General features: G+C 45.0%; 1 protein-coding gene across 1 annotated transcript in view; it reads left to right on the top strand.

The window, feature by feature from the left end:
- The window catches only part of C1H5orf34 (chromosome 1 C5orf34 homolog), a 37,369-nt gene that overhangs the window by 8,815 nt on the left and 5,094 nt on the right, over positions 1 to 23,460 (top strand). Inside the window, exons 5-8 of the mRNA XM_040339071.1 lie at positions 2,515 to 2,638; positions 5,596 to 5,687; positions 17,055 to 17,124; positions 21,760 to 21,930. Coding sequence (XP_040195005.1) covers positions 2,515 to 2,638; positions 5,596 to 5,687; positions 17,055 to 17,124; positions 21,760 to 21,930 — 457 coding nt within the window. The remainder of the gene's footprint in view (positions 1 to 2,514; positions 2,639 to 5,595; positions 5,688 to 17,054; positions 17,125 to 21,759; positions 21,931 to 23,460) is intronic.

Raw genomic sequence — 23,460 nt, 5'->3', positions numbered from 1 at the left:
CGTACATGTCTCATCCGCTTGCTCAGCAGGGATCTCTCCATTGATCCCCGCTAAGCCGGCAGATGACAGGGCGTTGTTCACCTGATCCGCTCCGCAGAATGATGGAAAAATAGGCTTTTCCTCCGTCTGCAGAATCGGAGCATAGCGGACACCGATGAGATGGGGTGTTGGCAGATGTTCATCCGCTGACACCCGCTATCTCAGGGATACATGTATGTCCCCTTTTCATCCGTAAACGGATGGATGAAAAAGCGGACATATGGTCCTCTGGTGTGGAAGGGCCCTAAAGCTCATAACTGTCTGTTTAAGTGACTTGTTGTGTTGGCGTGGCGTTACATACTTCATTTGTGCTGAAACATACAGGGGTTAGCATGGCTGGTTTTTGGTACGATCACTGTGTGATGTTTCTGGCTGTCCTATCAGGGTGGGGGAAAACCTCCCCAGCAAAGTAATAAAACATATTGAAGTACTTAAAGGCCCTTTTCACACGGGCATTCAGATCAGGTCTGCCTGTTAGGTTTTTCAGGCGGAAACAGATTGGACACTCCATTCACCCCCTATGGAGCAGCGGATGTCGGCAGTGATATGTCCACTGCTATCTGATCCGAACCTATCTGCCAAATCTAGACGGGTGGTGACTTTTTTTTTTTTCGTCTATGGGATCGGATGAAAATGGACAGGCGGTCCTTTTCATCTGATATCCTCCTAGACCCATTAGAGCCCCACTCTCCTCTATCTCCGCACAGTGAGTGGAGACAGATCTGTCTCCAGAGATTAATGGAGCGATCCCCCTGCTGAGCAAGCGGAGTCTATCAGTCTGCCCATGTCGCTCCTTAAAGGGGTTGTAAAGGTTCGTGTTTTTTCACCTTAATGCATCCTATGCCTGCCAACTAACCCCCTTGGTAAAGAGCTTCCTAGAGGGAGTTAGCTTTAGTGGGGAGGAGCCGAGACAGCCGCCTTGGGACCCCAGAACAAGAGGATCGGGGCCACTCTGTGCAAAACAAACTGCACAGTGGAGGTAAGTATAACATGTTTGTTTTAAAAAAAAAAAAAAAAAAAAAACTATACAACCCCTTTTAAGTAACAGAAACTGCTATGTAGGTAGTGGATAGTTTCTCGTGTGTTTTAATCAGCAGAAACAATGAGACTTCTATTTCTGCATAGTGTGGACCTAATGCCTGGTACACACGATAAGATTATCGGACTAATGACTTTTTTTTTTTTTTTTTTTGCATGCTAATCTCATATCGACAATGAAGAGGTTACTAAAGTCACAAAAATTTGAATTCTAATAAAAATGTTGAAGTGATGTATTGCATAGTATTTTTGGACAAAAACTGTACCGATTAAACAAAAATTGTACGATCTGGTATCGTACAAATTTATATATATATATATATATATATATATATATATATATATATATATATATATATATATATATATATATATATATATATATATATATATATATATATATATATATATATATATAAATAAATAAATTAGCTGAATACCCGGCGTTGCCCGGTCTTCCTATCTTAACCTTTTGGGGAGGAAAATCATAGTAATATAAATATACCCATCTTTTATATAAGGGTGTAGGTAAGGGTTAATTTAACTGTCATATATTTTTATTTGGCATATAAGTAATATGTGTAGCAGGTATTATTGAAATATCTCCAGGCGTACAGAAGTTATGTGGGAACATACATTTCCCATTGATTTGCATGGGACTTTAAACAAAAACCCCGACCCTCACAAATGGGGGTAGTTAAGGGATAAAGTAACTATCCTATAGTTTAAGTGGACATATAAGTAACATGTGACCAAGTGTTATCGAAATATCTACAGCCGTTTGGAAGTTATGAAGTAACATGTATTTCCCATAGAGTTGAATGGGACTTTAAAGGAAAACCCCGACCAAATGGGGGTGGGTAAGGCTTAAACCACCTATCCTATGTTTGTTGCTGACATATAAGTAACATGTGTGCCAAGTTTCATGTTAATATCTTTAGCCGTTTGGACGCGATGCTGGAACATACATACATACATACATACATACATACATACATACACACACTGAGTTTTATATATATAGATTATATATATATATATATATATATAATCTCTATCTATCTAATTTTTTTTTCATGCTTGTCCCATTGGATCATTTCAGATGAACTGTTAGTACACAGCTTTTAAGAGCTGATCATAACCATAAAATTATCGTACGATCGCTTTTGATAGTGGTATTTTTCGTACAATTTTCTGATTGTGTGTAAGGGGCTTAATGGAAGGACTCTAATGGGGATCCTGTCTAGAAGCCAGAGAGTCCAACCAGCAGCATCTGTCAATAACTGAAATATACGTTCTTTATGAAGAGCGGCCCTTTTATACTGTAGTATTGCTCTGTAGAGCTCTAAAATGAAGTACAAAACATCACTTGTATACTTCTAAGCTGTATTCTTCTCATTATCATGGTTTATATGTAATTGTGATCATCTATTTTAGGTTCAATATGGATGGCACTCTTTCAGTGGAAATATACCCAGGAGATGGATCTGTTTTCCGTTCTGAGGCCGAGCACCTCGGAAAATATTTCAAGCATTACTTCTTTAATAAAGAAATAGGACAGGTAATATATAACGGGTCTAATCATTTACCACTTTCTGGGACTCTGCAGCCAGAACTCTGCCCCAGCTCTACCCATCTGCTACAGACTTTATGGGATACGGGTGTCTCCCTCTCCTTGCTGCAATGTTTGCTTGTTATTATGGTTACTTCAGCAGGAAATGTGAGACTCGGGCTACATGTTGCCTTTGCTCTATTGTCCTCTAAACCAGGGGTCTCCAAACTTTCTATACAAAGGGCCACTTTACTGTTCATCAGGCTTTAGGGGGTCCAGACTGTGGACATCGGGAGTAGAAAAAGGTCCCGGCATCAGTTGGAGTAAACCATGCCCCATCTTCGGTATCAGTGAGAGGAAATGTGCCCCATCACTTGTGTCATTTGGAGAAATTGTGCCCCAATCGTTGGTGTCTTTGGTAGGAATTGTGCCCCGTCATTGGGCCCCATTGTTGGTGTCATTGGGAGGAATTATGCCCCAATCGTTGGTGTCTTTGGTAGGAATTGGGCCCCATCATTGGGCCTCAGTGTTGATGTCATTGGGAGGAATTGATCCCCATCATTGGGCCTCAGTGTTGATGTTGGCATCCGGCCTCCGGGCTGCAGTTTGGATACCACTGCTCCAAACAAATTTACTTTTTTATTACTTCAGGAGTATAGCAGATGCAGCTAACTTTTAGCATAATTTTTTAGATCATGGGATTCATTTATCAAAAGGTGCATGTGGGTTGTGTAGTATTTTTATTTTTGTTTTTCATACAAACAAAACGAGAAGGCGAGGGTTCATACATGTTCGCAAGGTTATACATGGTACACAATATGGCTGTTTTATAACAAAGTACAAAAAAGTTGTACTTCGTGCAATCCATGACTTCATGAAAATAATATTAACATTTTTGCCCTGGTTCACACTTGTGCGAACAGACATTGCGTGTGATTCTCAGCATCCGCACTGCGGTGCCGATCACATTCGATGTGTGTGCAATGCGAGTTCAGCCATACAGTTGTATGGCTGAACTCTCATTGGATTCGCAGGAAAATAGTGCAGGGACTTTTTTTTTTTTTTCTTCCGCACTGGAATCGGATCGCATGGGTGTTATCACCCAATGCAATCTGATTTCTGTGCGAGTTCACAGTTCGCTCTGTGATCTGTGAACTGATCTGGGGTTGTCATTATCATTGTATTGACACCCAGAACCGGCTTTAAACCACGCTGGTTCCCATATGACTGCAGTGTGAACCTTGGCTTAAACAAAGAAAAAAAACCCGCCTCCTGATGTCTACTTGAGAGACGAAAAAAGTAGGGGCGAGCGGTTAACTCAGGTTTCCAAGTCCTTACATTGACAGCATCGGCTGCCGCCTCCATAGCGGTGGTATTTTTTAAAATATTACTGGCAGATGATCCCTGGGTGCCAGGGCGGCACTAAACAATGTGAGTAGCTTATGTGTGAATGTGTTTTTAATAAAGAGGTTTTTGTGCGATGATATCCCACTCTGCTTTATATACATGTGAACTCCAAAACTGCTCTTTGTAAGAGGAGACGGCAGTAAAGACACCTAGCCATTCACAGCGGAGCTGTGGAAAGCTTTATTTTGATCTTTTAGCATAAGCTATAAGAGGTCAACGACATTTGGTGAGTCTGGACCCATTGGGGCTGGGGGGAATTGAAGTTGAATGGCACTGTACTGTCGCTTTGGAGCACTGGGATCATCCATGAGAGGATATAATTGATCCATATATCAAAAACAATTTTTGCACTTTACAATGGACTTTTTTGTTTAAATGTTTAGAATTTTCATGAAGTCACGGATTGCACTATACTCCATAAGATTCTTTTGACCACTTATAAGTAAGTCAAAATACAGTTGGCTTGTCCAAAGCCATTCAGACCTGATCTACTCATCCCATTACGGGGTCCCAGATAAAGAATATACCCCTTAAATAGATGATTACGAAATTGCACATTGAATCTGTGTGCATTATGACATCACATTGCTAATCCCTGTCCAATGCATTTCATTAGTCTTAGACTTTTCAGGAGAGGAAACCTTTTTTATGAGTAGGATGTTTATGCACTATTTATTTCATTTTATAGAGGGTGCTGTGTTATTTTGGTAATTTTTTTTAAAAGGCTTGGTAGTTCCAAACCAGGCATGATCCAAGATGGTTGGGAGGGGCATGTGAGGGAACGGCAGTTTACCTGAACATTTCACACTATCCCAAGTCTTCAAAGAATGGACAGTAATAGCACTGTGGAGGTTTTGTATTTGCGCAGGGGGAGGCACAAGGTGCTAGTCACATTAAAGTGGTTGTAAAATAAGGTGACCAGATTTTTTTAAATGAAATCCGGGGACATCTTGTGACAGCTTGTGGTGCACACGCACAGGATCCGGGGACAGAAGGGCTCTGGGGGGACAGTGTCCTCAATCCCGGAACGTCTGGTCACCCTTTTGTAAACCTTACATATACGCAGTGACGGGACTATCCTCAGGAGATAATATCGGTCTATCCGCAGTTTTCTATACCTCTGTTTAAAGTCCAGCATTTATAACCTTGTCTGAGAGCTCAGAAAAAAGGGGGCAGAGAGCTGAAGTTACACTCTGCAGAGCTCAGTAAAGAGAGGTCTGAGAGCTGATTGGGGGGAAGAGACATGCCCCCCCCCCTTACACAGCTCACAGGAGCAGGGCTGCGGGTGTCAATCTGTTGGAGGTCCCTCCCCTGTGACCATTTTTCTCTTGACACCAGGAAAACTTGTCAGAAGTGTCTTGTGTGGACAGCGAAGGCATGACACTTTGTGCTTTTAATTAGGTACACACTATAGAAGGATATGCTCTGTTCATATTTAATGTCTGAGGTTTACAACCACTTTAACGGATGATACAGGATAAGCTTCTAGGTTGGCCCACATGTCTAGCCAGGGGTTTCAAATTAACTGACTAACTTCAATTTCATTTTATGTTTCATAGGTAGAAGACCGGCTGTATACTCTCAGAGACCTGCCTCCAGACAAGCCGAGAGCTTTGTATTCAGTCCGTTCCATCTTATCTCAAGCCAAAAGGTTGGTGCTTGGTTCAAACAGCAGTCCAGAGAACAACTGGATGTCTTCAATGAACTGCTAAAGCTTTCAACATATAGTAAAGGCTTGCAAATAGCAATAAATTGAGAAAGTGCATAAAGTGACTGGAATCCAAACGAATGGAAATAAGGGTGACTTCACCACAGGAAAGTGCATGAAGTGACTAGAGTCCAAATAAATGTGGATAAAGATGGCTTCACCATAAGGAGATCTTGAAGATGGAACAACAGCTTGACAGAAGTGCCACCACCAATGGTAGAAAAGGGGGCTTACCAAATATAAATGACTAGGGAAGGTATATACTGCCCAAGTCACCAAAGGCTTGTATCAATCACCCTGATCTTAACAGCTGGTCCTGGATCCAAACGGCTAATCGAATGTTAAACGCTCATCATAGGCTTGTCAGATGTTATGGTACCAAAAGCAATGTTGTGGATTGGCCCACCAGACGCGTTTCGACTAGAAATGCCGTCACCTGGAGTCTAGGATGGAATTCTGTTAACACATTGCAGGTTTCGAGTTTAGTACAGACACACTTTTTTTAAAAGGTATATTCCAAATATGGACTCTCCCACCGCCAGCTTTTTTTTTGAAGACGCAACCCCCAAAGGTGTCCTTTTTTATTCTTCAATAATTGGTGCAGCCAGGACTTTTATTTTTTATCTCAAATAGGTGCAGGAACTCAACCATGCCCTGCACACACCCCTGGCACCTGCATCCCCCCTTCTCCATATCACTTGTAAACACAGAAGTCCGGCTACAAGTGATGAAATTGCTTATTTCATGCCGGTGACCACTACATAGTAAAGGAAGTATCTGCATGAAGAGCTATAGTCTGTACCTTTTTATAAAAAAAAAAAAAAAAGAGAATCAGTATTGTTGAAAAAATAAGAAGTCATCAGTTTGGCCTATTTGCTCTCTGTAGTTGATCTTTTCCCCTTTTACTGACTTGTCATATTTCATTCCACACCGTTTCTGTGTGGAAGCAGCCATCTTGGTAGAGGAGCAGGGCTTTTCTTCCATGTCATATCTGCCCCCTTATGACTTTTGGGGTGATGGTCAAAATCAGCAGGAGAGGTGGAGGAAGAACAGATCCACTAAATTAAATTAGGAGCAGGGAGATCCTTGCACTGCTGGTCCTCGAGTACAGCTTTATTTAAGCAAACCCTCAGGAGAACAATGAGCAGCAGTGAGGAGCAGTACTGACCCCACTAAATCTCATGAGACTAGTAGTCAGAGGTAGAAGTGTGTTGGATAAACTCGCACTGTGTGTGTGTGTGTGTGTGTGTGTGTGTGTATACCCCCCCTGAAATGGCAAATCTTCACTGTCTTCCATTTATAAAAAAAAAAAAAAATCTGATATGACCGTTCCAATAATTTAAAACCTGACCGTTTCCCTTTCTTTATCGTACATCACGGGACACAGAGCGGCATTCATTACTATATGGGTTATATGGAGTACCTTCAGGTGTAGACACTGGCAATCTCAAACAGGAAATGCCCCTCCCTATATAACCCCCTCCCATAGGAGGAGTACCTCAGTTTTTTACGCCAGTGTCTTAGGTGTTAGTCATGGTTTAGCTTGCCTCCGCATCCTTGGGATTAGGTGAGCTACCGGTTCTGTCCAAAAAAGCCTCAGCGCTAAAGTGGTCAGTAACCGGACCCCAAACCCTTGGGGTATAGCCCATAATGCTTTTCTTTTTAGAGAGCTGGACCCTGGGCCCAGAACTTAGAAACCTTTGGGTGCCTAATGTTTTCTGTTGCCAGGGTGCTATATGGGCCCAGGACAGTGGATCCTTCATAGGAACCCAGGGCCTGAAGGTCTAGACATCCCCACGGAGATGGGGGAAGATTGGGCCTCTTGCTTGGCAAAGTCCTGCGGCATGGAGCAGGTAAGTGAGGGGAAAACTTGCGGAACTTGGTTCTTAGCAGGTTTTTTCTGGGGGGTCACAGGGGACATGCCTAAAGTTATGCACTGCATCTGGCAAACTAGTCACATATCATAAAGATAGGATGGCTCTCTATGTATTATTCCCCATAAGATGTGACCTCCCTTGTAGTGTTGGAAAAGCATTGAGTGGGGCCTGTGTTATATAAAAATATATGTGTGTGTCAGAGAGCTGTGCTTACCTGCAAGCCTCCAGGCGATGCTCCATTCAGTCTTCCTCCTCAAGGCCTGCAAAGCAGGCAAAACGCTGACCTCCTCATGGTTCCAGGCTGCAGGCTGCAGTTTGCTGGAACAGAGAGGTCCCTTCCTCCCAAACCCCCCCCCCCCCCCCGTCGGGAGGGGCATTTCCTGTTTGAGATTGCTGGGGGGGAAGGGCGGGTCAGTGGCTTAAAGGAAGGGGCGGCCCTTCCTTGTTTGTTCCATTCAATACTTTGGAACTGAGGAGAAAGACCAGAGCGGCAGCACGGGGGCGCCGAGGACACACAGTGGCCAGAAAGGATATTGCAGTCTTCAGAGGACTGTTTTTCAAGCCTAGAAATAGGCTGTTTCTTTCCATCTCATAGTTTTTCTTTGCAATACTACTCAGGGGGACAGAATGTTTTTTCTTTCCTGGATTTGAAAAAAAAAAAAAAAAGTCATCTAGGGGAGAGGAAGCATTTTTTATCCCCCAAACAGGTGTTTGGGCAATTAACTTTTATAGTTCCAAATACCAATAGGTAGCAGGTGTACCTCGGTATTGTACCATGGCATCCGGGTCAGAGGGTACAAGAGGTGGGGATTCCCCCAGAGAGTCTGAGGTCTCGGACAAAGCTATGCCGCTGCTTTCCCCACAGGGAGCCTTGGGGCCATCGGGATCTGGGGCTGGAGCTGACGCGGGTCAGTCCAACCCTAAGATGGTCACGGAGGAGGTATTACTCACCTCTTTAAAAGAGATGCAGAAAAGCATGGGTAGCCGCAGCTATGCGGGGCAGTAAGCGGAATAGATCTCCGTCGCCCGAGCGCGGACCCTCAGAAGAGGAGGTCCTTTCCTCAGGGGAATTGGACGACCTCTTGGACAAAGACCAAGTAGGTTCAGGGATCGAAGATCCGGATACAGAGGAGTCTGGGGCAGTTCAACTTGCCAGTACCAGATCTCCAGGTATCGACGGTTTCAGCTTTGGGCTCACTGAGGGCGCCTCAAAGCAATGCTGTGTTTCCGATCCATCCTCTATTAGAGGGAATTTTGTTCCAAGATTGGAACAAGCCAGATAAGATCTTCTTACCACCTAAAAGGTTCTCTGTCCTATATCCTATGGAAGAAAAATTTTCCAAAAGATGGGCTACTCCTGCAGTGGACGCAGCCATCTCATGTGTTAACAGATCGTTAACATGCCCTGTAGAAAACATACAGGTGTTCAAGGATCCAGTTGATAAGCGCTTGGAAGCACTACTTAAGAACTCCTTCACTACTGCAGGGGCAGTAGTACAGCCAGCTGTGGCTGCGATTGGGGTCGCTCAAGCATTATCGGATCAATTTAAGCAGATGCTTAAACTTATTCCGGCCCAGCAGGCAGAAAAATTTTCGGATGTCCCTAAGGCCATATGTTTTACGGTAGACGCAATCAAGGATTCTATCCAGCAAGCGTCACGTTTATCGTTATCCCTTATCCATATGAGAAGACTCTTATGGTTAAAAAGCTGGGAGGCTGAGCCCCCATGCAAGAAGCTCCTGGTAGGGTTCCCCTTCCATGGAGGACGACTCTTCGGAGAAGACCTAGATAAATACATTCAGACCATTTCAAACGGCAAGAGTACTCTCTTGCCAACTAAGAAGAAGGTTCAGGGACCTGCGTTTAAACGACAGTATTCCCCTGGGCAGGGGCCCTCTAATGCCAAGCAGTATCGACGGCCTCCTGCAAAAGCAAACTTCGGCTTCAACAGCAAATCACAAGGACAGGCTGTTAGAGGCAAAAGGCAGTGGTTTCGCAAACCAGCAAAACCAGCCCCCAAGCCAACCTTATGAAGGGGCGCCCCCACCCACGAAGGTGGGGGGAAGGCTGCGACTCTTTTCAGAGATTTGGGAAGCCAGCATTCCCGACGAGTGGGTACGGTCTTCCGTGGCCACAGGCTACAAATTAGATTTCCTAAGGTTTCCTCCTCCTCATTTCCAGAAGTCGAGGATTCCAAACGATCCGGAAAAGGGAGCCGCATTAAGATCGGCATTAGATCATCTACTTTCCCAGGAAGTAATAGTAGAGGTACCAGTCCTGGAAAAACAGGGGCTGGGTTTCTACTCCAACCTATTCATCATCCCAAAATCCAAGGGAGATGTCAGGCCAATTTTGGACCTAAAGATGGTAAATGCATATCTAAAGATCCGCTCATTTCGGATGGAATCCGTGCGGTCAGCAGCTGCCACACTCCAGAAGGACGACTTCATGGCGTCCATAGACATAAAGGATGCCTACCTTCATGTTCCAATTTATCAGCCACATCAAAGATATCTACGCTTCATGGTGGCTTCGCGTCACTTCCAATTCGTGGCGCTTCCCTTCGGGTTGGCTACGGCCCCCCGGGTGTTCACGAAGGTCCTAGCTCCGATCCTAGCCAAGCTAAGGATCCAAGGGGTCACGATCCTAGCATACCTGGACGACCTCCTAGTCATAGACCACTCGTCTCCCGGCTTGGAGCGAGCAGTGGCCCTCACGGTCCAATACCTCGAGAGGTTCGGCTGGGTCCTAAATCGAGAAAAGTCAGCTTTCCAGCCCACAAGGCAGTTGGAATATCTCGGCATGAGATTAGACACAGAACAACAAGGAGTGTTCCTACCTCTGAGGAAGGTAAAAGCCATCAAGGAATTAATCCTACTGGTTCTAAGCAAGAAAGAACCGACTATTCGCCTATGTATGAGGTTACTAGGCAAGATGGTGGCCACATTCGAGGCGGTACCATACGCCCAGAGCCACACTCGCATCCTACAGGCAGCCATCCTGTCAGCATGGAGCAGAAGGCCACAGGCCTTGGATATCCCGTTGCCGCTCTCATCAAGAGTCCGACAAAGTCTGTGTTGGTGGTTAGACCCTCAGAATCTACTGAAGGGGAAGTCTTTCAGCCCAGTGGCTTGGAAGATAGTGACCACAGACGCCAGCCTGACGGGCTGGGGAGCAATTTTGGATGGTTGCACTCGCCAAGGTACTTGGGCAAAGCCAGAGAAGCAGTTGCCCATCAACATCTTGGAGCTCAGAGCTGCTCGACTAGCCCTCAGGGCTTGGACGTCAAAATTGCAGGGGTTCCCGGTGAGAATTCAATCAGACAATGCCACGGCCGTGGCATACATAAATCACCAAGGGGGAACCAGCAGTCAAGCCGCTCAGAGAGAGGTGAGCTTGATTCTCCTATAGGCAGAGGCTCATGTGCCCTGCATATCGGCAATATTCATTCCAGGAGTGGACAACTTTCAGGCGGACTTCTTAAGCCGCCAGACTCTATGGCCGGGGGAATGGTCTCTGCATCCACAAGTCTTTCAAGCACTCTGCCAAAGATGGGGAGTGCCGGACGTGGATATCATGGCATCGAGACTCAACAAGAAACTAGACAGGTTCATATCCCGCTCAAGGGATCCGATGGCCTGCGGAACCGATGCGTTGGTTTGCCCTTGGCATCAGTTCAAACTTCTTTATGCGTTTTCCCCGCTCCAGTTACTACCCCGCCTGCTGCGCAGGATCCGGGTGGAGCACATACCAGTCATCCTGGTAGCTCCAGCATGGCCCAGAAGGGCATGGTACTCACTAATCTTAAGGATGGTAGTGGGAGACCCGTGGACTCTTCCTCTACGGCCAGACCTGCTATCGCAAGGTCCGATCCTCCACCCTGCCTTACGGCATCTAAATTTGACGGCCGGAAGCTGAATCCCTGATTCTCAGGGGTAGAGGTCTGTCTCAGAAAGTAATCTCTACCCTAATCAGAGCCAGGAAACCGGTCTCTAGGGTGATTTATTACAGGGTCTGGAAGGCCTATGTAGGCTGGTGTGAGTCCAAGCGATGGCTTTCTCGCAAATTTACCATCGATAGAGTATTAAGTTTTCTCCAGCTAGGAGTGGATAAAGGATTGGCATTAAGCACAATCAAAGGACAGATTTCTGCTCTGTCAGTGTGGTTTCAGCGGCCGCTGGCCACCCACTCGCTGGTTAAGACCTTCCTTCAAGGGGTCTTACGTATTAGACCTCCAGTTAAATCCCCGCTTTGTCCGTGGGATTTAAATGTTGTTCTGTCAAGTTTACAGAAACAACCGTTTGAGCCGTTGGCTGATATTCCTTTGGTTCTACTGACAAGGAAGTTAGTATTTTTGGTTGCCATAGTTTCCGCAAGAAGAGTTTCGGAGCTGGCAGCCTTATCCTGTAAGGAACCATATCTTGTTTTTTATAAGGACAGGGTCGTTCTCCGCCCTCATCCTTCCTTCCTACCGAAGGTCATATCCAGTTTTCATTTGAACCAGGATTTGGTATTACCATCCTTCTTCCCTAAACCTACTTCCAGAAAGGAAGGGTTGCTGCATACCTTGGATATTGTCAGGGCCATGAAGGCCTATCTTAAAGCTACAAAGAAGATCCGGAAAACAGATGTGCTGTTCATTCTACCGGATGGGCCCAAGAAGGGGCAGGCAGCTGCAAAGTCCACCATTTCTAGGTGGATTAAGCAATTAATCACTCAGGCCTACGGCTTGAAAGGGTTGCCTCCTCCAGTATCATTAAAGGCTCATTCTACTAGAGCCATGGGCGCATCCTGGGCAGCACACCACCAGATCTCTATGGCTCAAGTTTGCAAGGCGGCAACCTGGTCTTCTGTCCACACGTTTACAAAATTCTACAAGTTGGACGTAAGAAGGAATACTGATACTGCCTTCGGGCAGGCAGTGCTGCAGGCTGCAGTTTGAGACCCTCGGATTCCGGGGGCTCCTCTTGTTTGAGTTAAATTTAAAAATTTAAGATTATTTTTCTCAACTAAGTTGGATTTATTATGATTTGAGTATATCTCTAAATTAAATCCTTTTGTCTTGGAGATGTTCTCCCTCCCCTCATTGTAAGCATTGCTTTGGGACATCCCATATAGTAATGAATGCCGCTCTGTGTCCCGTGATGTACGATAAAGAAAAAGAGATTTTTAATACAGCTTACCTGTAAAATCTTTTTCTTGGAGTACATCACGGGACACAGAGCTCCCACCCCTCTTTTTTGAGGACCATTTTGGGAGGCATACTGCTTGCTACAAAACTGAGGTACTCCTCCTATGGGAGGGGGTTATATAGGGAGGGGCATTTCCTGTTTGAGATTGCCAGTGTCTACACCTGAAGGTACTCCATATAACCCATATAGTAATGAATGCCGCTCTGTGTCCCGTGATGTACTCCAAGAAAAAGATTTTACAGGTAAGCTGTATTAAAAATCTCTTTTTTAGGCCCCTTTCACAATGGGGCGGGATGTGCGTTGGTGGTAAAGCACTGCTATTTCTAGCGGCGCTTTACCGTCGGAATTGCGGCAGTATTCGGCTGCTAGCGGTGCAGTTTTACCCCCCCGCTGTCGGCCGAAAAAGGGTTAATACTGCCGGCAATGCGCCTCTGCAGAGGCGCATTGCCGGCGGTATAGCCACGGTTTCCCATTGCTTTCGATGGCAATGAGTGGTGGAGGAGCGGTAAACGCAACCGCTCCTTCACCACTCCAAAGATGCGGCTAGCAGGACTTTTGGAGCGGTCCTGCTAGCGCACCGCTCTCAGTGTGAAAGCCCTCAGGCTTTTACACTGGAGAAACAGCAGCCGCCATTTCAGGTCGGTTTGCAGGAGCTATTTTTAGCGCAATAGCGTCTGCAAACCGCCCCAGTGTGAAAGGGGTCTTAAGGTATTACAGTCTTGTAGATGAGCAGCGGGGGCTGCATTACAATAAAGACTTTTTTGGTGGGAAAGATGGATCCTATGTATGAGTGTAGTTGTGTGACTTGATCAGTATATCGATGAGATTGTTTATTTAAAGCGGTGGTTCACCCTCCTTAACATCATTATACCATTACATTCGGCATCGTAGCGCGAGCTACGGTATGCCGGTCTTAAATTTTTAATCCCCGTACTCACTGTGCTATCGATCATTGAAGATTCCGACTCCCGCGGGGAATGGGCGTGCCTATGGAGAGGGAGGATGATTGACGGCCGGCTCTGGCACGTCACGCTCCCCGAAGACAGCCGGAGTAGGTCTCGGCTCTTCACGGCGCCTGCGCACAGGCTATGCGCAGGCGCCGTGAAGAGCCAAGCCTATTTCGGCTATTTCCGGAGAAGCGTGACGTGCCAGGGCCGGCCGTCAATCACCTTCTCTCACCATAGGAACGCCCATTCCCCGGAATCTTCAATGATCCATAGCACAGTGAGTACGGGGATAAAAAATTTAAGACCGGCATACTGTAGCTCGCGCTACGATGCCGAATGTAATGGTATAATAATTTTTTTTTTTTTTAACTACGGTATATTGTAATTTTAGTCTAGTAGCCCTGCAAATATCATTAATAATTAATTACTCTCCTGCCTGCCATGCATGAAATTTCCCTTGAAAGTATCTTTACATATTATTTTTTTTACTTTTCTATTGGCCATCTCTTATTATTCTGGTAGTGTTTGTATTGTGAATTTTCTGTTCTCCATCATCTGTAAATCATGCAGATGTACTGCGGTTGTACTCATTTTTCATAGTAATGGGATATTGGCTTAGAAGTATAGAAGTCTTTTCATCTTCTTTTTCCTTCTTATCGCATTCTTTATCATTTTATCCATATGTATAAGTCCTTTGCCTGCATTGCAGAAGAAATGTTTATTGCGGAATTGTGTAATTTGGGGTCGGCAGAGCTTTTATCGTTTTTGTGCTTTAAGGAATTTTTATTGTTTGGATGGCACAAGCTCCAGTGCATTATCCTTACTTCACTAGCAATCCACCGCACTGGAACAAGCATGCAACCAGTGAATGTTGATCATTCACTGACACAAATATACATATCAGAAATAATAACTAAGTAGTAATGAAATCCCCCACAGCTTACACTTTCAAAAGCAAGTTTATTAATGACAGCTCTTAAATTTTTGTACCGTCAGGGCTGGATTTTTGCTTCCTGTCCCCCCTTGTGCCATCCTCTCTTAGGCCCCTTGCACATGGGCATTATAATTTTACTGATGTTTACTCAGGAACTCATGAAGCCCATGTGCAAGGGGCAAAAACCAGTGTGTAAAGACCTGAGTAATGTTGAGTATAGGCAAGTAAAGGTGTGCAAGCGTATAGATGAGTACAATTCTTCTTCGTTGCCAGCATTGTGATATTCTCGCTTACTACACTCCAAAATGTAAACTTTTCTCATTTTGCCCCAGACATTGGCCTGTGTTGACTGTGCAGAAATTTGACCCTGATAACAGGTTCTCTAAGGCCTCGTACACACGATAGGTTAACCAGAGGACAACTGTCTGATGGACCGTTTTCATCGGTCAAAACCGATCGTGTGTGGGCCCCATAGGTTATTTAACCATCGGTTAAAAAAAAGCCAACTTGCTTTAAATTTAACAGATGGATTCCTAACCGATAGGTCAAAACTGATCGTTGGTAGGCACAACCATCGGATAAAAATCCATGCATGCTCAGAATCAAGTCGACGCATGCTTGGAATCATTGAACTTCGTTTTTTCAGCACATCGTCGTGTTTTACGTCACCGCGTTCTGACACGATCGGTTATTTAACCGATGGTGTGTGGGCGCGAGGGACCATCAGTCGGCTTCATCGGTTAACCTATGACAACGGTCCTTGAGACTGTTCTCATCGGATGGACTGATCGTGTGTATGAGGCTAAAGCCTCATACACGCGATCAGTCCATCCCATGAGAGTCATGCTTCAGTCAAACATGCAATAATTTTGCATCTAAACATCATGCACATCTGTGAAGTAGGTACAACTATGCCCCAGGCGTGATTTGTGTACTGGCTCAGTAAATCCTCATGGCACCTTTAATCAATTATTGTAGTATTTTTTATGTAGGGTAAAGTGGACAGACTTTTTGACTTGGCACGGTCACACCATTTACTTTTGTGGGGGGAAAAAATATCAAACAATATTCTAGCGTATACAGTTGCGACACAAGTCATATTGTAATTGACTGTTTAAAAATGACTTTTCCTTTTTAATCTACAACCACTGTCATTTTCTGAGACTTTATTGCAAAATGGCTACTTGGAGTTGTTTTATACACAGTGGCCCAGATTCAAGTAGAATCGCGCAATATTTGCGTGGGCAAAGAGCAAATTTTTTTTCTAAGCAGCCGGGCGCAAGGCTGCCTAATGTAAATGATCCCGCCGGGGGCGGGAATCATTTAAATTAGGCGCGCTCCCGCGCCGAGCGAACAGCGCATGCTCCGTCGGGAAACTTTCCCGCCGTGCATTGCGGCAAATGACGTCGCATGGACGTCATTTGCTTGTAAGTGAATGGCGTCCAGCGCCATTCACGGTTCACTTACGTAAACGACGTGAAATTTGAACGTCGCGAGCGGGAGGCGCAGCTATACTTTAGCATTGGCTGCGCCTGCTATTAGCAGGAGCAACCTTATGCTAAAGGCGCCGTACGGAAACTCCGTACCTTGCGTACGCAGGGCCCGCGCAACTTTTGTGAATCGGTGGTAGTATGCAATTTGCATACTACACGCCGATCACAAAGGCCGCGCCCCCTAGCGGCCAACGCAAGAATGCAGCCTGGGATGTGAAGGCATAAGGAGGCTTATGTTTGTCACATCCTAGGCTGCATTCGGTGTAACGAGGTTCCTGAATCAGGAGCACTCGTTACACCGGAGCAAGTAAGCACTTGCGCCGCGCAACTATGGTTGCGCGGGCGCAAGTGCTTCTTGAATCTGGGCCAGTGTGTACTGGACACACCCCAGAAACATAATTTCCTGCTTATGTGATTGGCTCACCAATTTTCCCAGAAGTCTGCCTAAGATGCAAGGCAAATTTCAGGCATCTCCTGCAACTAAAATGTCATTTTTGGTGAGAGACTCCTAATAGAAACACGTCTAAAGGGATGCAGGCCCAGCAGACTTCCTCATTTAGTGCCCTGCAGGTGTACACCTTATAGATAATTGTGATACCACTCCCATTAGACCCACTCATTACTGAGGCTCAGAGGAACATACAGAGATTACTTCAGAATAACAAAAGTTAGGAATCTGCAACAAAGGTTGTTATAATCCTTGAAATGTACATAGATCACCCAAAGGGGAATATGTTTTTTTTTTTTCTTTGCAACAAAAGTGGAGTTACTCTTAAAACTGAAATCATTGTATTTGTCTGCAGCTGATCTTTGTGTAGTGAACTTCCAAGGCTTCATATTTCCCATTTTGTTCCCCTGCTCTGTAGGTTTCTGGAACTCTGTTGCAGTAAGAAGCTTAGTCTGAACTCCCTTTCCCACTCCTGCTGCTGGAAGATGGTATGGTAACCCTTCTGTTGAACATTTGATTTTCATGTGTGTTAGACTAACCAATTTCCTTTCCATAATGTAAATTGTCACAGAAAAGGCTCACCTCCTAAACGTATGTTAATCACACCGTACAAGACCTAGACTTGATATTCATAGACTCTGGGTTTTAAGCTGGTAGGTTCAGGTGACTGAACACTAGTAAAAATTTTCAGGATATGGCCCCTGGGTATCCCCCTATAAACCTACCCTACTTTGTGAGTCCCCAGGAGAAAAAAACGCTCTTGGCTTAACTAATTTATTTTAATTCAGATTCTTCAATCGGCTCTTTAACAACACTTCACTGTATTAGAATACATTAATCTAAGCAGTGCAACCACAGTAAAACCTTGGGAGCCGTACCAGGACCCACGATGTGGGGGCAGCTTGTAATGTTGCTTTAAGCACTGGATCCTGTTTCTGCATTCATCTTGGCATTTGGTGTAGTTAGCCGCAGAGTGCTATACTGGTCCAGGGCTGTGTCCATCCCTTTGGAAACCATACCCTTAAGACCCTTTGTGGGGTATGCCCACTGTGACTGGCAAAGGCTGGACCTTCTATAGGGACCAGCAAAATGGACAGGTAAGACGGGCCACCCTGTTTATTGGACTGTTAATGTAGACTCACAGTAAGTGTGAGATATAATATCTCGATTTGTTTTACATATGTCCTGTATAGTAAAGACTTACACTTGTGCCCTTTTGTAGGATGAGGCACTTGACAAATTCATTAAAAATTTCACAGAAGGATAGGCTCCTCCTCTACCCCGAAAAGTTACCAAATTCCCCTTTTTCCAGGAGGATCTACCTCCTCAATACAAAGTACACTTCAACACTTTACCCAGCTTCAATGGCAAAATTCAGTTTAATTTTCGCGCAAGACTTGCAACACAAAATCCAACAAGTCTACCCTAAATTCCTCTTCTCAAAGCATGAATGCCTTCACTCCTAAATGCCCTGTACACACTAGGGGAATTTCCATCGTAAAAAAGTTGGATGGTTCGTCAGAAGTTCTCTTTCAAACGTTAAGAACGCGGTGAAGTACAACACTACGAAGAGGCGAGAAAAATAAGTTCAATGCTTCCGAGCATGCGTCAAATTGTTTCAGAGCATGCATGTGTTTTTTTTTTTTCCGGTCGGAATTCCATACAGACGTACGGATTTTCCGATAGGAATTTTTTCCGTCTGAAAAATTGAGAATCAGCTCTCAAACTTTTGCTGGTGGAAATTCCAACTGAAAAAGTCTGATGGAGCATACACACGGTCGGAATTTCCGTTGAAAATCTCACATAAGGGTGAGAGGAAGTCTGTTCTAGTTTGCCTGTCTCTGGGTCACACATGTCCCAGGACTGTGGGTTAACCACTTGCCATACCGGCCATTGTAGAATGACGGCCACAAGGTGGCTCTACAATGCCAGGAGGCCATCTATTAAAGTCCCGGCCACTGGGGGGCGCACATGCCCGCCGCGTCACTCGGTTGCCGATGCGTGTGCCTGGCAGCCGCAATGTCCGCCGGGTACCCGTGATCGGCAGTTAGAGACGGGGACGTGGATCTCTGTGTGTAAACACAGAGATCCACATCCTGTCTGGGAGAGGAGACCAATGGTGTGTCCCTTGTACATAGGGACAACCATCGGTCACCTCCCCCAGTCAGTCCCCCTCCCCCCACAGTAAGAATCACTCCCAGGGAACACATTAACCCCTTGATCGCCCCCCCTAGTGTTTAACCCCTTCCCTGCCAGTCACATTTATACAGTAATCGGTGCATATTTATAGCACTGTTCACTGTATAAATGTGAACGATCCCAAAAATATGTCAAGTGTCCGCTGTAATGTGTCGCAGTCAAGACAAAAATCGCAGATAACCGCCATTACAAGTATAATAAAAATTTCATTCTATCCCGTTTTGTAGGCGCTATAACTTTTGCGCAAACCAATCAATATACGCTTATTGCAATATTTTTGGTAAAAAAAAAAAAATTTACATTTACTTTCTGCAGGTCATTTTTTTTTTTCTCCGTACATACCTTTTTTATATTCTGATTTTGTCCAGGGATTCCGCGTTCTGATGACTGCGGGACTGGGCGTTCCTATCCTTTGATTAGATGATTGACGGATTGTGAAACGGTTCCCCTGTCGCACAACGCGGGTCACCAGATTTCCGGAAATAGCCAAGCTGCGAGTCGGCACTATACGGCGCCTGCGCAGTCAGCTCTACACGGCGGGCGCAATCGCCATATAGTGCCGACTCGCAGCTCGGCTATTTCTGGAAATCTGGTGACGCGCGTTATGCGACAGGGGAGCTGTTTCACAAGCCGTCCATCATCTAATCCAAGGATAGGAACGCCCAGTCCCGCAGTCATCAGAACGCGGAAGCCCTGGACAAAATCAGAATATAAAGGTATGTACGGAGAAAAAAAAAAATGACCTGCAGAAAGTAAATGTCCTTGGTATGCTGGCTCTAAGGTTAGAAATTTGTTTTTAGGGTGAACCCCTGCTTTAAAAAATTAGCTCTTTTACTTTCTCTCTGCCTGCAATAAATATTAGGACTTCGTTCTAGAAACAGCCCGAGCAAAGGTCTTTCTTTCAGAAAGCAAATTGGGTCTCTCTCAGATCTCATGCTCGGGCCTCAAAGTCAGAGAGCTCAACTCATGTGATTCTTCATGAGAGTTTTGAATCTCTCGATGGCCTATTATTTTTTTTTATTTTTTTTTTAACCACTTCAGCTCCGGAAGCTTTTACCCTCTTCCTGACCAGGCCATTATTTTGCGATTAAAATTTTTTTTATTTTTTTTTCACAAATGGGAGCTTTCTTTTGGTGGTATTTGATTGCCTCTGCAGGTTTTTTTTTTATTTTTTTTTAATATAATATAGCTTTTTTTTTATTTTTTTTTTATTTTTTTACTTTCTACTATAAAGCATACCCAATAAAAACAATTCGGGTCAATATGCTACATATTTTTGGTAAAAATAAAAATACCAATAGGCATATATTGATTGGTTTGCGCAAAAGTTATTGGCCCAGATTCAAGAAGCTATTGCGCCCGCGCAACCATAGGTTGCGCGGCGCAATAGCTGTTTTGCTCCCGCGTAGCGAATGCCCCTGATTCAGGAACATCGCTACGCGGACTGCAGCCTAGGATATGACAGGCATAAGCCTCCTTATGCCTTCATATCTTAGGCTGCATTCTTGCGTTGGCCGCTAGGGGGCGCGGCCATTGTGATCGGCGTATAGTATGCAAATAGCATACTATCACCGATTCACAAAACTTGCCCGGGCCCAGCGCACGCCAGGTACGGCGTTTCCGTACGGCGGCTTTAGCGTAAGGCTGCCCCTTCTCATAGTAGGCGCAGCCAATGCTAAAGTATAGCCGCCCTTCCCGCTCGTGAAATTTGAATTTCACGTCGTTTACGTAAGTGGTTCGTGAATGGCGCTGGACGCCATTCACGTTCACTTAGAAGCAAATGACGTCCTTGCGACGTCATTTGCCGCAATGCACGTCGGGAAAGTTTCCCGACGGAGCATGCGCTGTTCGCTCGGCGCGGGAGCGCGCCTAATTTAAATGATTCCCGCCCCCGGCGGGATCATTTACATTAGGCGCCCTTACGCAGGGCAAATTAGCATAGCGCCCGCGCAATTTACGGAGCTACTGCTCCGTGAATCGCGGGCAAATCGAAATATTTGCGTGGGCGCAGAGCAAAAATCGTTGCCCTTTGCCCACGCAAATATTGCGCGGCTCTACCTGAATCTGGGCCACTGTGTCTACAAACTATGGCATATTTTTATTGAATTTTTTTTGCTTATTTTTACTAATAATGGTGATCAGTGAATTGTCTGACGCAATTACGCAAAAAATTGGGACACCTTACCCCAACCACTGCCCCCCGTTGCCCGCAGCAGTCGGCAACTGGTTAAGTAGATCACTTTTGCTCCCTTTTTTTTTTTTTTTTTTTCTGCAATTTTTCTTTCTGTTAAAGTGGAGTTCCACCCAAAAATAGAACTTCCGCTTTTTGGATACCCCCCCCCCCCCTTCCGGTGTCACATTTGTCACCTTTTCAGGGGGGAGGAGGGAGCAGTTACCTGTCCCACTTCCTGGCATAGATCACCACGGTGACATACGCCACATCTGGCGCCTACTCTGTCCCCCTCTGCTGTCTTCTGGGAGACACAGGCCCCAGAAGACAGCAGGGACTAGTGAGGACACGCAGCGCAAATCACGCATGCACAGTAGGGAACCAGGAAGTGAAGCCGCAAGGCTTCACTTCCTCATTCCCTTACCGAACATGGCGGCAGCATCCGAGAGACGACGGACAGATCGGCTTCGGTTGCTGACGTCGCGGGCACCCTGGACAGGTAAGTGTCCATTTATTAAGTCAGCAGCTGCAGTATTTGTAGGTATTTTCATTCCCATTGTTTTGTAGTGGGTTGTCTAACAAGATTATTAACGTGTGATGGTTAGCTGTCTACAAACCATTGTCCACACAGTGTTCTGCCACGGTGCCTGCAGGCACAGCCTACTCCTCCTTTAGTGCAAGTATATTTATATTACAGCTGTTGCTCACAAATGACTGGTTATGCAAATTAATATATAAACCTCCCTCATTGCAGAATTCTGGGGCAGATACTGGCGTCACAATGCCTATTCTGCTGGAACAATGTTTCATGCCGGACAAAGGAAAGTTTGCTGTTTATTCTGACAATCTGGTTCTTGGCAACTTCTTGGATGGTCTCATTTTATTCATGATCTGGGACTTTACTAATTTTAATAAGGAGCAAGAGGTAAATCTGTTTTAATTTTTATTTTGTGATGTATTATCTTGTTTCACAGGTTGGCATGTTGCTACTTATTCTGTGTACTGCTATAGGTTGAATATTTTTAAATTATTATACATATTTAGTTCATACAGCTATCATAAAAGCATTCGGGCTGCGCTAATCATCATTAACCACTTCCTTACTGAGCTATAGCCAAAAGACAGCTACAGTGCAGCCCTGTTGTGGGAGGGCGTCCAGGGCCACAAAAGATGTATGTGACGAACGCGAGTGTCAGATCCCCGCCCTCCGCGCCAACTTGCGACAAAGGACAGGACAACCTCACACCACGCTGTCACTTGCGTAACAATGCCACTCTCAGCTGCGCCCAGCACAAAGATTTCCCAGCTTGCGGGACCACAATCTAAGTGCTAGTAGCCTGAGAGCGATTGTCACTGGGTTAATGACACAATTAACCCTTTAACTGCCACCACCAACATTGATAAGGAAGCGTTGGTACTCCCGTCAATTAGCAATACCAATTAGGATTTTAGAATAAGCGTCTGCAGCACACACTGTCACCACAGGCAGGTCTGCTCAGAGGCCTTACTCTACAACAGTAGCGCTCTTCAAAAGGCAGAGGTTCGTTCATTGCTTGCATTAAGAGTTTTAGAGACCATGTTAACACTTTTCAACATAAAAGGTTTATTACGAAAAGGGCAAACTTGGTGCAATAAAGTGTTACAGAAAAATATGTTTTAAAGAGATAATGACAATATACAGCCACAAAGTAATAAGGTAGAATTGAAGAAGAAGAATACTTGCAATTATCGTCCAAGGTTGATCAGAGTTCGATCGATGAACTGGGTAATCGGTTCTCAAAACTTGGCAGATGCTCCGGCTTGGATGGTAAAAGGAGAACTTCCTTGACTTGGTATCTCCTCTTTTCTGTCAGATCAAAAAGGGGTGTTGACAAGACCAGTAACCAATTGTCTGGTCATCTGATTTAGGGGCTGGTTACTGTGAGGGTCCACATTCACGCCCATAACCCAGGTACACTTTGTGATACATATTCATATCTCTGCAGTTCTAATAGTTACAGACTACCAACATCCGTGTTATTGTACAGCGTGATATTTGCTTTAAGAAAAGTCCAAACGTGACAAGTCTACCATGGTTATTCTACCTAGGACGAATAAATGGGGCCAGGGGCCTTCCGTATGATTGATCATATTCATGTCTGGGCTTGAAACGTTACAAATTATCTGAGGAAACTAAATATGTCTGTTGTTTGGCTGTGCTATGAGTTAGCTGGAAGTTATGAAACATGCTAAACTTTCAAACATATTTCCACAGTTAAAGCCTAATGAGTAGTAAGGCATTTACGACCAGGGTCTGCGGATTCTCTGAGGTGAGAGGGCGACAGTTTTACGACAGGCCAGGAACCCTGCCAGGAGACATTAAGGAACCTAGATTGCTCTGTTCCTCGGAGGAGATGACAATTCTTTTGAAGTAGAATGCCTATGAATTCCTGAGAATAAGGGAGGGAGGAAGTGA

This window comes from Rana temporaria, chromosome 1, assembly GCF_905171775.1.
Source record: "Rana temporaria chromosome 1, aRanTem1.1, whole genome shotgun sequence".
Classification (NCBI taxonomy): domain Eukaryota; kingdom Metazoa; phylum Chordata; class Amphibia; order Anura; family Ranidae; genus Rana; species Rana temporaria.
The sequence above is the reverse complement of the archived record's forward strand: the minus strand, read 5'-3'. Positions and strand labels throughout refer to the sequence as shown.